At 43.0% G+C, this 13,469-nt stretch overlaps 1 protein-coding gene across 1 annotated transcript; it reads right to left on the bottom strand.

Moving 5' to 3' along the window:
• Positions 1 to 4,813: 4,813 nt before the first annotated feature.
• On the bottom strand, positions 4,814 to 13,170 carry CLN5 (CLN5 intracellular trafficking protein). The gene is made up of 4 exons (XM_054390601.1): positions 13,055 to 13,170; positions 10,976 to 11,141; positions 8,921 to 9,146; positions 4,814 to 5,804 (listed from the first exon to the last, which is right to left on the bottom strand). Exons 1-4 carry the CDS (start codon positions 13,168 to 13,170, stop codon positions 5,293 to 5,295), a joined length of 1,020 nt encoding a protein of 339 aa, XP_054246576.1. The 3' UTR covers positions 4,814 to 5,292.
• Positions 13,171 to 13,469: the final 299 nt, after the last annotated feature.

The raw sequence follows: 13,469 nt of genomic DNA, 5'->3' as shown, positions 1-13,469 counted from the left end.
CATGGATGTGACACATACGGTAACAGTTATCAGGATCTTCAAGGATAAGAAAATTGCTTGAAAGCAGTTGTATCTCTCTTCTACTTGAAGGTCAGCATTTTTTATATATCAAACCAGTTACATCATCCTTAGCTCAACTATTCCAGCTGTAAACACATTTCCCACACAAGCCTATATTCTGAGTAGCTTCAGGAAAAGCTACAATGCTCTTTTCTAAAAAAAAAAAAAAAAAAATCTTATACCATTTCTTATTTTTGCCATCTACAGGTTGGAACAAATGAATAATAAACACGTGATAATCCATGGTGCAAGTAGTCAGGGTACCACAGAAAGTTCACTAGAAACAGGAACACAAGTGTCTTATAGATGTGTAAAATAACTTTCTCTGGAGTCATCTGTATTTCCTGTTTTCAGAAAAACAATCTAGAGCAGGCTTGGTTGTCCAGTTGAGGTAGGAGTTGCTAATGTGTGCAGTCACAAATCTTCTAAATAGAAATGTTACATCAGTTTTTGGAAACAAAAACACTCTTAAAAGCTGTTGGTGCCAGGCAGCTGGGGTAATACTGCCTGGTTACACTAGTTCACCATGAGATAAAATAATCGAGTGAAAAGGTGAGCAATTTAAGAGCAGCTATTTACATTAACTTTGCAGTTTTTTGCAATTTGCCAAAAGCTACAAACCTGTAATTTAAGTGGGGGTTTCAGGGCGTTTTTTATTCTGTTGTGGTGGTGGTGTGCTTTTTCAGTCAGAAGCTTTCACTTACCCTGTGTAAACTGATCTAACTGCTTAGGTATGTATTATCTGCACCCATTGCAGTTGTTAACGTTTTTACGTGCACCAAATTACTTCTTGTGAATGTAAAGCAGGGTTCCGCAAGGCCTCTTTATATTTGGAATAGGCTTGACTAAAACCTAAACTTTGCTACTTTACTTCAGAGAGATCTGTCTTCATCTCTTGCTGATCTAGTTGATGGCACATGGAATGGTCAAAATAAGTGCTGCTACTGTATCCAAAACTGGAACACTGATTTAATGAGGAAATTTGTGAAGTTTTAAAGGAGCTCAGAACTTGTGTGTGTAGTTCAAACTACAAAATAGGTTCATTTTCCTAAAATACAGCTGCTATAGAAATTAGTTCCTTGGAGATAGAGTTGAAACTTGACAGTAGCAAAACTAGGACAGTAAAACTACAGCATTAGGTGCTCTGAATGTTCATCTGTTCATCCCTCTTGCTTGCTAGGTTTTTCTTGTAGGAACACAACCACAGCTGGCTGTTCGTGTTCTTGAAGCAGACACTGTTGTGTCTACCCTCTTGTAGCAGAGAAGAATTAATTGGAGTTTGATTAGAAGTACCCAGCTGCCAAGGCCTGCCTGGGGATAATTGGTGTGTGTGCCCAGCTGCCCTGCGGTGTCTGGTGGTTTGATCAGAAGCTCCCAGGTGCATGATAAGAGTAATGGATAACATATCTGTAGACCCCTTTGTTTATGAAACTGAGTGGGGACGGGAATGTATTGAATGTGTTGACATCCTGAGCTGACCAGAAAAGACCTTCAAGCTCTCGCTTGACCACTAATGGACCTGAGGAAGATGAAGATGAGGAAGGCTATTGCAGGGCAGGGGGTGTGTGACCCCCTGAGCAGGCTGTGTGCATGAGCAATAGGGCAAGAAGTCACATAACATGATTGTGAAATATGGGTGGGGCTTTGGCTCTAAGACCCAGCCTCCTGTGACCATCCTGGCCCAATGTCACAGGACGTGGGACCCTTAAAAAGCCTGAAGATCACTACTGGGGTGCTGCCATTTTCTCCAATTCAACAAGACAAGATTTGGTCTCGAGAGGACACCTGCCTGGATGGGAGCTGGTCAGTACTGCTATTCTGCAATCTTCGGTACAAGGTGGTTAGGGTAAGTTAGCTGTACTTTGCTTGGGATCGGGCTCTGCTGTTGGGTTTACTGGGTAGCTTACGGGGTTGTGCCTTGCTTTCGGTTTCTGTACTTTACGGCGCTCCGGCACAGCTTTCGTGCACCTTTATACTAAATAAAGATGTACCTCTCAGCACCTGTGGTACGTGTGATTAATTCACTTGTCATCAAAAAGAGCTCACTGGAACACCTCTTCCACCTATGCTTTTGGAAGATGGCATTTCCTTGCAGAATGCTGAGGAACTGGGACAGCTTTGGACCTTTCAGAGAAAAACAGCTGTTCTTCCAGTCTTGCAGTGTGACAGAAAACTTGCTAGTTTCCCCATTTTAGGATGATCTTGCATGAAGATCAGCTGTCATGGTTTGTTAAATGAATAAGGAGAGAAACTCATGTTGATTCCTTGTGTTGTACTCTATCTATCTGCTGTATGTTCTTGTATGGATATAAGCTAACTGTTATCTGGACTGAAATAAATGATCTGGCAATCAGGCAGGCTGGTGCTCAAAACATGATTTAAACATTAGTAAAGCAAGAACTTCAGTGGATGTAGCATCGTACTAGGAATGAGATTTAAAAGATCCCCCTAACAAAGGCTTGAGTGGGTGGAAGGAGGGTAGGAGAAATGGAGGAAAATGTAGACCTACTTGATGGCAAGCTTCTTTCTTCCCTTGGAGGTGCAGGCACCCAGAAGCTTTCCTCTGCACTCTGTAACAGCCTTACTGCTGCCAGAAAGAGGCAGGCTTTAGAACAGTCCCTTCTCTTGCAGCCCACAGCATCAAGCCCTTGTTCAAGGGCACTTGACTCTTCATGGTGATATGAACCCTCCAAATTACCTTATTTCAGGAGGCAATGCTTTGCTCTAAGTGTTCAACAGCCAGTGTGATAGCATTATGTTAGATAGCAGGGTGTCAGTTGAAAAATTCCTTGCAGGAGTCTCATTCATACTACTAGTTTTTAATTGCAGGACCCCACACAGAGTCTACCATTAATACTAAAATTTAAATGTGATGTGACATGGGACATAATTCTTACATAAATATGTTAATTTTCCTAAGATTAAAAAAGCTCTGTTCTTACAGTCTAATTTTGCTGATTTTTAATCAGCAGCTGAAGTGGGGACTTTTTATGCTTTAGATTTACAATTTAGACTCCATTGTAAGTGGAAGAGTAGAAGCCTGCTCCGCTTTTCAAGTTATTCCCCAGCTGTGGTGAGTTCAAAACACTAACATCACTGACACCATCTTGAGGTACGGCACTGAAGGCAGCAGCGCTCACAATCCAGAACATGGCTGAGTGGGTTTGTGAGGGGGAAGGCAGAAGATACTTGTACTAGGTACTCACTGCATGGCTCTTTGGGGAACAGAGCTGGGTGCTATATTTGACCTTGATGTATGACAAGCTGAGAAGTGCCTTTCTTGAGAACACTCTGGGCAAGTGTGGGTTGCAGCTTAAGCAACTCAGTGGTATAAAAACGAAGTAGTTTTGCAGAGGACCACTGTGCATATTTGCAAGTTTTTGTCTTACAGAATGATTGTTTATTTTTACAAATTCATGAGGAATGACTTTGGTGCACAGGCTCCTAGATCTCATATGATAGACCAGAAAGTGCTGTACAGTGACCAAACAGTACTGTCAGGCTGAGACCTTTACTCTGCTGTGAAGCAACATGTCCTACCCCACTATGGCATCTGCTCCAGGCTCTGAAAGGTCTCTAGCTGCATTGGTGCTATGAGCTTTTTAGCAAATGCTAGATAAGCAGCTTCTGGGGTTTCTACTGGCTTGGTTCCATCACCCTATTTCCCATTCAGAGCTTTGGACACTGGTTTTGAGGTTGAGACTTTTTCCTGAGGAGGTAAATAACGTGCTCAACAAGTCATTCAAGAAGGTACCTTCTCTAGACATGCTTGTTGTGCTCCTTTATCTTCCCTAGCATCCCCTTGATTACCTTCTTCATGGATAACCTAAAGCTTGTCTGGTTAAAGCAAGAGTTTGTGACTTTGCAGCAAAGTTTCACACAACACTGGAATTAATTTGCAGCTTTTCCCTACAGAACAGAGGTGCTCTCATCATCTCATTCCTCTCATGCTCATCCCATTACATGGTAATCAGATTCAACTAATTAATATTAGTGGCTTTTTAATAGAGAGTTAATTTGCTGCTATTCTTATGGTTTGTATCAAATCACTGTGCACTCCCCTCTCCAGCTGCAGCAACAGCTGTTACCTTGGCTCAAGCCAAATGACATTGAACACTCAGGTTCACCTGTTACTGCTTCGCCACAGCACAGTAACAACTCATTCTGCAACAGGTTTAACAAGCAGTGTACACTTGCAGAAGATGATGCTGTTGCAGGTGTAGGTTTTGTGTATAGGCACTCTTCTGTTCTCCAGAAAGCTGGTGTTCCCTTGGCTTTGGCCAGTTAGGGTTAAAGGTTGCCAAGCTGCTCTAGGCATAGCCTGGAACAGGACTGCAAGCATCACTGCCTCTAAGAGACCACAATTGCTTTTCAGGCTAATCTCTGACAAGCACGTACTTTTAACTGTGACTTTGACACCCACAAACTGTAATTGCTTCTTGCCCATTAAGGATTCCATGCTTTCTGAAGAAATTCAAAAGGAATATAAACATGAGTTCCATGAAACTGAAGTAGACTTTTAAGACAGGAAACTGCTAGAACACTGCAGAAAACAGACACAGATCTTAGGAAGAGCCATCTGTATTATATTCACAGTAGAGGTGAAAGAAGCAAAGTGGTGAAAAGATACGACCCATGCCATTTTCACATAGAGTCACTGTCCCTTCTCACCCTCTGAACACCTATGCTATGAACCGGAGAACAGTTCATAGGTCGAAGTTGAACCAAAGAAATACAGAAACACCAATCTAAGGCACATGTTGAAGGAATCAGGCACATCTAGGCAAACAGATTTGCTAGCTCCGATACTTGGATTAGGTGCATTGGCCAAACCAGAAGATCTTTGTAAAGCTTCTGTTCCATGTCTGTTGGTGGCCAGGTGGCATGGTTCTTGCCAGATGGCTGCATAGGTGGAGAGCACTGAAACCAGAGCAGGCAAGCTGCCTCTCATTCACTGTCTGGCACTGCAGAGTTAAGCTGAGAGGAGTCACATCAACCTGCCTTCAGGCAGCAGGTGTCCACAGAAGCTGGCCAAGTCAGAAATGCTAAAGCATTCAATAATGTGTTATACAAGTAATAGAAAAAAGGCAAAAGTCTTAGATGTGATCTAGCAAAGCCTTCCCAAGAGTGCTTTGACAGTTAGCAGTGAAACATTCACCACTTCAACACCATCATACCAAAGTCCTTACAGATATTCTGACATAAGGGCACGTCTGATTCTTCAGTAAGCAATTACACACCAAAGGATGTTTTGCTTCCCGTAGGTAAAGGAACCTCTTCATAAATTATTTTGAGATAAGGGAACTTCATAGGTAAAAACCAGTATTCCAAGTTGTAAAAGAGGTAAAACTGATGATTCAAGATGACACGATCAATTATTTTTATGAGGTCCACAATAAACTCTCTGATTGTCCGATGAGGTTTGAATGGATAGTAGAAGTCTCTTATAGCTGCTGCCAAGGTCTTGTTTCCCTGTGGTCCAAAAATAGATGTCTCATTTCCCAAATAAACTGGTTCTCCACTGAATAAAATGATGCTTGTATAGTTTGTTTCTATCTTCTTAAACACAGCTCCTAAATCAGCAAGCTTTTGGTATGTTCTCAGGATAAATTTAGAGCACTCGTAAGAGTCAAACCATACTACTGATTGTTTGTCAGGACTTGCTTGAACTGTCCAGGTCTCATAGTAAATGCCAGTCTCGTTGTCGTATTTGACCCATTTTGCCATTTCATTAAACATGGTTCCTGTAAGAGATGAAAATAACTATGACAGAGACAAGATAACAAATACATGACACAAAATGTCATCTGTTTCAGGGTTCACCTCCCTTCCCTGCATAAGTTTGCCTACAATGTTACCTAACCATACAAAGGCACGAGGCTTAGATTGGAGAGAAAGTGATACTCCTCCAAATAAACTACACATGAAAGTTATCTACACTGCCCCATTTCCTGCTACTGTGCCAGAACACCTGCATGTCAGAGAACCATGACACTTCTCATTCGCTTTATCCATGGAGATCAGCAGGTAGTATGATCTACAAGAGATGCTGACACAATGCTCTAGCAGTGCAACAGGTGCCTCTGCACTTTCTCTAGTTTTAACTGAATTCAAGACAGAAATTTTCATTTCTGGCCACAAAAGAAATCTTAAGACTGAGACATCCTTCTGTTTTAGCAGGCCCTCTGCCAGCAAAGTTGAACTGTGCCAAATGACTTGAGTGGGATGTGAAGATCAGTAAATTTAAAAACCTTATGGGCTTTTTTTTTACATTTAGAATACATTTGGAGCATTCTGGTAATGGTTTCACAACTGGAACATAGAAGACATCTCTAACTCTGCTCACCTCTGGCAGCTCTCTAACAGGTGATGCTTCCCCAAAACAGAGCTGAAGCAGGCTAGATTTCCACATTTTGTTTTTCCCATAGTCTTAGCACTGCACCTCAGTCTAGCCCTTCCTGCCCTCACTTTCCTCCGTCATGGCACAGGATGCAACCATGCATGCCTCTGATCTAACACCTCATATTCACAGCACGACCAAACTTTGCAGATTCTTGTGCGATACATCAGAGGGCGGCACATCAGATGACAGCTTGCAACCGTGGCAGTGTTCCAAGCTGTGATCTCTCTTTAGCTGCAAGTGCCACTGCTGTGGGTGCAGTAGCTGTGCTTCCTAGCTGCTAGAGACAGGCAAGACTGTTGCAAGCCCAGAGACTGGAAGAAAGCAGTTACCTCACAGGTCAGGGATGGCAGGCATCAGATGGACGTGTGTCACCAACACCACCCTGCACACAACCACCAACCTACTGCATTAAGTTTCAATTCACTGCAATGTTCCATTCATCCAGATCAATGAAGAGCACTACATGCCACACATCTCCCTCCAAAACAAGCTGCAAAGGTCAATCACTGTGTCTGCTCTTCACCAGAGAGCAAACGCATCTTACACTTACCCTAAGGTAAGGCAAGCATGCAAGCTACTACCCCAGAACAACTGAAGCTCTCTGCACATTCACCTCCTAGGTTACTGCATTATAACTGCTTTTCACTCCACACTTAAGAGCTTTTGGGCTTCACAGTAAATATAACAATAATTTTGTTTAGTGAAAGGTGTTGGATACTTTCTTTTTCAATTGCTCATGACTTGGTTTAATAAAACAGCAAGTCATTAAATCTCTGTCAAGAGCTGTATTTATTATACACTGTAGATAGGTTTGAAGCTCCCCTTTATTTTTTTAATTCCTACCAGATTAGCTTTCTAGTGTGTATTCTGCAAGTGTGTATTCAAAAGGGCGTGTCTCTCTTAACAAGACCAAGATGGCCTAGAAGTTCTGGCCTTAACATCTTAAATTAAACAAAAATATTACAGGTTAATGTAATCTGTTGAGAAATGCCGAGACAATAAAAAAAATCAGACTTTGGATATTCCTGCCCTACTTCCACAGAAGAAACATACCCCTAAGTAACATTAGCCTGGCTGATGGGCTTTAAAAGAAAAGGAGAATCCTTCAAGTGTGGTCTCTGATACTGCTTGACAAACAGCTCCTAGCAAGGGCAAGGAGGGTCCAGATGCTTCATATGTTAAAACCCTTTCCCACAAGACAGGATGCTTTCTTCCTGCTCTCTGAAGGAAGCAAGTTCAGCTGATGATGCTGTCCATCTGTGCCTGAATCCATTCACCCTCGTCCATGGCAAGTTTCAGATTCCTAGTCAAATCCAGGCAATTGAAAACTCTCTAAGATGCTACCTGCCTAGAAGTTTCATGGAAACAGGAAGTGAGAGACAAGGAAAGTAACAGTGCCTCCACAAGGCACCAGCATAACATCATCCCTCTCAGGCACAAGCAAGTATTACAAACTCCACAACTATATGGTAATACTTCACTTGCTATTCATACAAAGAATCCCACTATATTCGGCATTAAAGACCTCAGCCATGAGCTACAAACTCACAGGGCAGCAATTATGCTTAGTTCATTGCCTAAAGAACAACACTGGACAGATTTTCTAGAGACTGAGTCCAGCAAAGCTGCTAAAGGTGGAAGGGGGCAAACATAAAGCACCACATCACACTATCTGTAATCTGACTCTCGACTGTGCCTTGTACGCTACACTAACTTCAGAGAGTAAGCAGATTTTGTCACACAAAATGCAACTTTCAAAGTCCTCAGTAGATTTTATTCATAAGTCGTTCACCATATTACTACACTAATCAACCAGAATTGTTTAAATGACCTATTTATTTTGGGATTTCAGTGTTCACTATGTATCAGGAACCTAGTCTAGTGATCCTCCACATATTTAGTGGTATAAATCCTGGTTTCATTCTGTAACATATGCCAGAGACCTATTACAGGGGACACTAGCACAATTTTAATGACACATTAATGGGGAAGACAGAAATAGAGATTAATATTTTTTATGTTTTTATAGGATGTCTAAATATGCCTTGTTTTTGTTTGCTCAGTAATGTACACATTTGCACCAATTTTTCTATCTCAGCAGTCATCTGCAACTTCACAATAGAAGGTTTTGTTTTGGTGAAGCCATGTGAAGAGTTCATAATGATTCTGTATAAGCTGTTCAGCTATTTTTAGACTGAAGAGACTCAAGTGTTTTTGTACAGCAACACCAAATGACTCTCTTCTAAAAACTCTTCAGTGTGTGCATTGTTCAAAAATCAGCAGCCTCATACTGCTCTCTATATTACAGAAAGTGCAGAGACAATATTTCCATTTGAAATTAGCATCAGTTACTAACATTGCAAATAACCTGCAAAACATAAAAGATACTGCTTGACGTGAAGATCAGGCTGACTCTTTATATTGGCATTTGAAGCATCTCAAACATCTGAAGTCTACCTGATATTGTGGTCACAAGAACTAAAGTTCCATTTTCCTTCCAGTGAGCATCATCTATTCCTTCATAAAAGCAGGCAGCTCCCTGATTACACCAGAATGGTGCATCCATACCAGGCCGGAGATGGGGAAAAGTGCAGTTCCCAAGTTGGAAGAGCTCATACCACTCCATCGTGTAGTTTTTGCCCGTTAGAGAGCTCTTGAAGCCCACAGCATCATGCATAATTTTCTGGAAAGGAGAAAAAAAATAACCACCAAACCCCAAAAACTTTAACATAAAAACAACTTCAGTTTGACCTGTACAGAAGATAAGATATTTGGGAGTTGCTGCATAACAGGGTGAGAAGAGGGGAAGAGGCTCCTGTAACATCTTGGATTCAGTAGCATTGATGCACAACACACCAGATTAAATCACACACACACTTTTATCACAGAGTCACACCGTCTCAGTGGTTGCCTATCCGTCCCTCACAAATTCTCTTACTTGGAGGTAGACACTCAGTGGGAGCTCATCATCAAAACTCAAGCCTTCTTTTGAATCCTATACCCCACAGGAGTATCAAAGAAATAAAGATCAGAACAGGGTTATGAGAAACAGATCTTAGCAATGAAAGCCATTAAAGGAATGAGGTTAAGTATTTCTTTAAGTAGCTATAAATACATAAATTCAAAGTAAGTTTCTGAGATAATGATTTTTGAAGCTAATTCCACTTTTGAGTCTGTGTGCTTGGGTTTGATGTTGTTATTTCATGTTCACTAGTATTTCTTTATCCATTAGGCATCATTCTTTGAAGCTTAATTATGCTACTGCTGTAGCTATAAATTTTACTAAAGTTGGGATTCTTTCATACTTGCATGATTCCATGAATGGAGACTTTAATTCAATACTGTTCAAGAAAGAACTGTAGCAGAAACCAGCTCCCCTTGCTCTACTGTTCTGACCAGCTAGCTGTCCACTTCTTACAGGTACCCATGTTCATGCAAATATGTAAGTTTTTAACCATAGAGAACACACTAAGCAAGCATTTTATCTGATAAGGGAAAATAAATACAGTATTTCCTTGATGCAGTGCTAGCACAGGAAAAAAGAAACATCCACAATGTATAAAAAACACTCACAATATACACCTCTGTGGGGAAACACATTCAAACCCACCCATAGGGCTCTTTTCATTAGCTGCACTAAATTCTCTAACTTTTGGCCAAGTGCCAAGTCAACCATGCAGGGCACAATAACCCCATGGTAAGCTACAGATTTGGGGATGTGTGGTTGGAAAGCTGTGACTTGCAGAGGGATCTGGGTGTATTGGTTGATAGTTAACTGAACATGAGTCAGCAGTGTGCCTAGGTGGCATCCTGGCTTGTATTAGAAACACTGTGGCCAGCAGGAACAGGGAGGTGATCATCCCCTTGTACTCAGCACTGGTGAGGCCACATCTCGAGTATTGTGTTCAGTTCTGGGCCACTCACTACAAGAAGGACACTGAGGTACTGGCATGTGTCCAGAGAAGGGTAAGGCTCATGAAGGGCCTGGAACACATGGCCTACAAGGACTGTCTGAGGGAGGTGGGGTTGTTCAGTCTGGAGAAGAGGGTGAGGGGGCCAGCCTCTTCTCCTTGGTGTCAAGCAACAGGACTAGAGGAAATGGTTTCAAGCTGTGCTGGGGGCTAGCTGGACATTACAAATTATTTCTTCACTGAAAGGGTTATAAAACATTGGAATGGTCTGCCCAGGGCAGTGGTGGAGTCACCATCCCTGGAGGTATTTAAGCAGCATGTGGACCTGGTGCTTAGCTACATGGTTTAGTGTGGACTCTGCAATGCTGCATCAAGGGTTGAACTGGATGATCTTTGAGGTCTCTTCCAACCAGATACATTCTGTGATTCTGTGAAACTTACTGCTCTTAAGAGTATCTTTTGTATAGATAGCCTGGATTGTGTGCATTAATACTACTCCATACAAGCACACCCCAACCTTACAGCTCCCATCCTCGACAACTGCCGTTGAATTCAGCTGTATTTGCCACTCTAACTTTGTTACACAAAAACGTCACCTTACCAAATGCCCTAGTAGGTCCCCATATTTGAATTCCCATACTGGAGCCTGTAATCGATACACTTCGATGACATCCTCCTCCTTCATAACTGGAATGGCGGAGCCAGTGGGACAGAAGGTGTAACGAGCCTGGCAGTAAGGATCAGTTTTTGGGCGGTAATCAAAGCGCCTGCGTTGAGAAAGAGAAGTAAGTTAAGAGGAGCACAGCTTCACGGCTGGAGTAACTGTTTCATGGCTTCCTAGAGGCCTAGGTGAGAAAGCTGAAGTATCCAGCCAGATTCTGTGATCTGGATGCTGCAACACCTGGAGTGCCCAAGTTCATAACACAGCTGAGGTGCATGTCTGCATAAAAAAGACTTCAGAATTTAAGACTTGCTAATATAACTCATGTTGTGCATAGTTCTGATAACTAGGGTGTGGACATGATGCAGATTACAAGGGATGACTTATACTCACAAAATCAGAGACATACAGAGGCTGAGTAGAGAGGATGGTATCAGATCTGCCTCAAAAATGTTCTCTCAAGAGTTTGTCTACAGAGTGATAGACCAGTTTGCTCTGTGAAACTATTCTGTAGCAATAGGTTCCCAGATGGAAGAAATATTTTATTCCTCTCTGCTAATTTATACAGAGGCTTAGGCACCTAGGAATGATAACTGTTTCATTATTCCTATAAAACCTCAAAAACTGAACACAAAATCCACTTATGTATCACATTATTAAAAAAAAAAAAAAAGGGGGGGCAAAAAAACCTTTCTGACAAGTCTTCCTTTCCTAATTTCCTTCAAATTCACACACTATATTTCACTTAAAAAAAGGTTGCTATATTCCTGTTACAAAGGGACTGGCATACACAGCTTGCCCAGAGCACAGCCTGGGAGTCTAACACACTCAGCTGCCCAGGGCTACTGAATGATATAAATAACTGTAGCCATGAGATGACTCCAGGGCATGGGACTTCCTCAGCCATAGTAAAGCTAGCAGCACTGCTGAGACCATTGATTTTCTCTGTGGACCTCTCCAAGCTTCCTGAGTATTTCACTGAAAGGCAAAAAATGAAGAAGTGCCTGGCAGGAAAAAGAACACACAATTAGAAAACAAAGACTTAATGCCATTTAAGTCCCATTTCTAAACTGCACACTTAATGCCATTTAAGTCCCATTTCTAAACTGCACACCTTCCACTTCCAATCTCCCCTTCCACCGCACTTTGCACGTGGCAAGACGGTAACAAGCACGTGGAGAAGCATTTCCATGCTTTTGAGTGCCTCACACTGACAGGCTGGTACTCCAATTCTGATCAGCCTGAGACCCAGTCTTGCAATTACTGAACTTGCTGAAAACGCCAACCGACTCGTGACTTGCAAGATCAGCTTCTTCAGACATCACCTGATACAAACTAAACTGCTAGGAATTACACAACAGGCTTTCAAAACTTCAGACGTGCATTAGACAGCAGCTAAACATAGGTAACACCTCCCTTTACAAACAGCAAAGCCCCATAAAATACACACAGCAAGTGCAGCCCATCTCCTGAAGAGGCTTATTTCCTCAGCACAGCCAAAGCCGTAGCTACGTAAAATGAGGTAACATGCACTCTCCTGGCTTTCCCCAACTCTTCCTCTGGAGCTAAGACAGCTCAAAAGCAATGTACAGCAGTTATTACCATTTATCATCCAGTATGAAGTAAAGTTAAATGTAAAAAAATAAAATAAATTGTAGCCAGTCTTCCTCATCACAACTTTTTTATTACACACGAAATAAAGGAGAATATTCAAAGCAAGATATCGCTAGGGGTAGCAATCCTGCCCCCCGACAGCCCAAGTGCAGCTCTAGGCCAGGGCACCCGTTGCCTTGTGAGCTAAACACACCAAATATCGTATAAACAACAAACACTCCGTAATTAAAAAGGCGGAACTACTCGTGGCCCTCTTAGTTTAAAAACAAAGCAAATGGAGAGTTGACAAAACATGGAAAAGAGGAGGTGCGGGCATTTCGGTGCGCGCAGCCGGGTCTGCCGAGCCGGCGGCGGGGTCGTGCCTCTCCGGCTCTGGTCGCCGGGTCCCCTCCCCGCCTCACTCACCTGTAAGGCACCGGCCACCGCCGCTGTGAGGAGCGGAGCGTCCCTGGGAAACACGGTCCCCAAGCCGCTGCCAGCAGTAACAGCAGGAACGGCCAGCAGTGCCGAGCAGCGCCCATGGCGGCGCGGCCTGCGGGGCTGCGGGCCCAGCTCCAGTGCTGCGGGGAAGCGGCGGAGCTGAGAGGCTGGGCGGGAAGGAGGCCGCCCCCGCGCCCGCCCACAGGGCCTGTGGAGGCGGGTGGTGTCCTCGGAGGGCCCAGGCCAGAAGATGTGAGGTGTGGGAGAGAACGCCGTGCTACATGCAGGGTCCAGACCAGGGTTCAGACCAAACGTAGGGTTTTTTTTTTTAACCCTGTCCTGCTGAGGAAACCCAACCGTGTGCTGAATCATCCCTTTAAAACGTCACTTGACTGAATAA

This window comes from Indicator indicator, chromosome 1 (genome assembly GCF_027791375.1).
Source record: "Indicator indicator isolate 239-I01 chromosome 1, UM_Iind_1.1, whole genome shotgun sequence".
Lineage (NCBI taxonomy): Eukaryota > Metazoa > Chordata > Aves > Piciformes > Indicatoridae > Indicator > Indicator indicator.
This window is presented reverse-complemented; position numbering and strand designations above follow the sequence as displayed.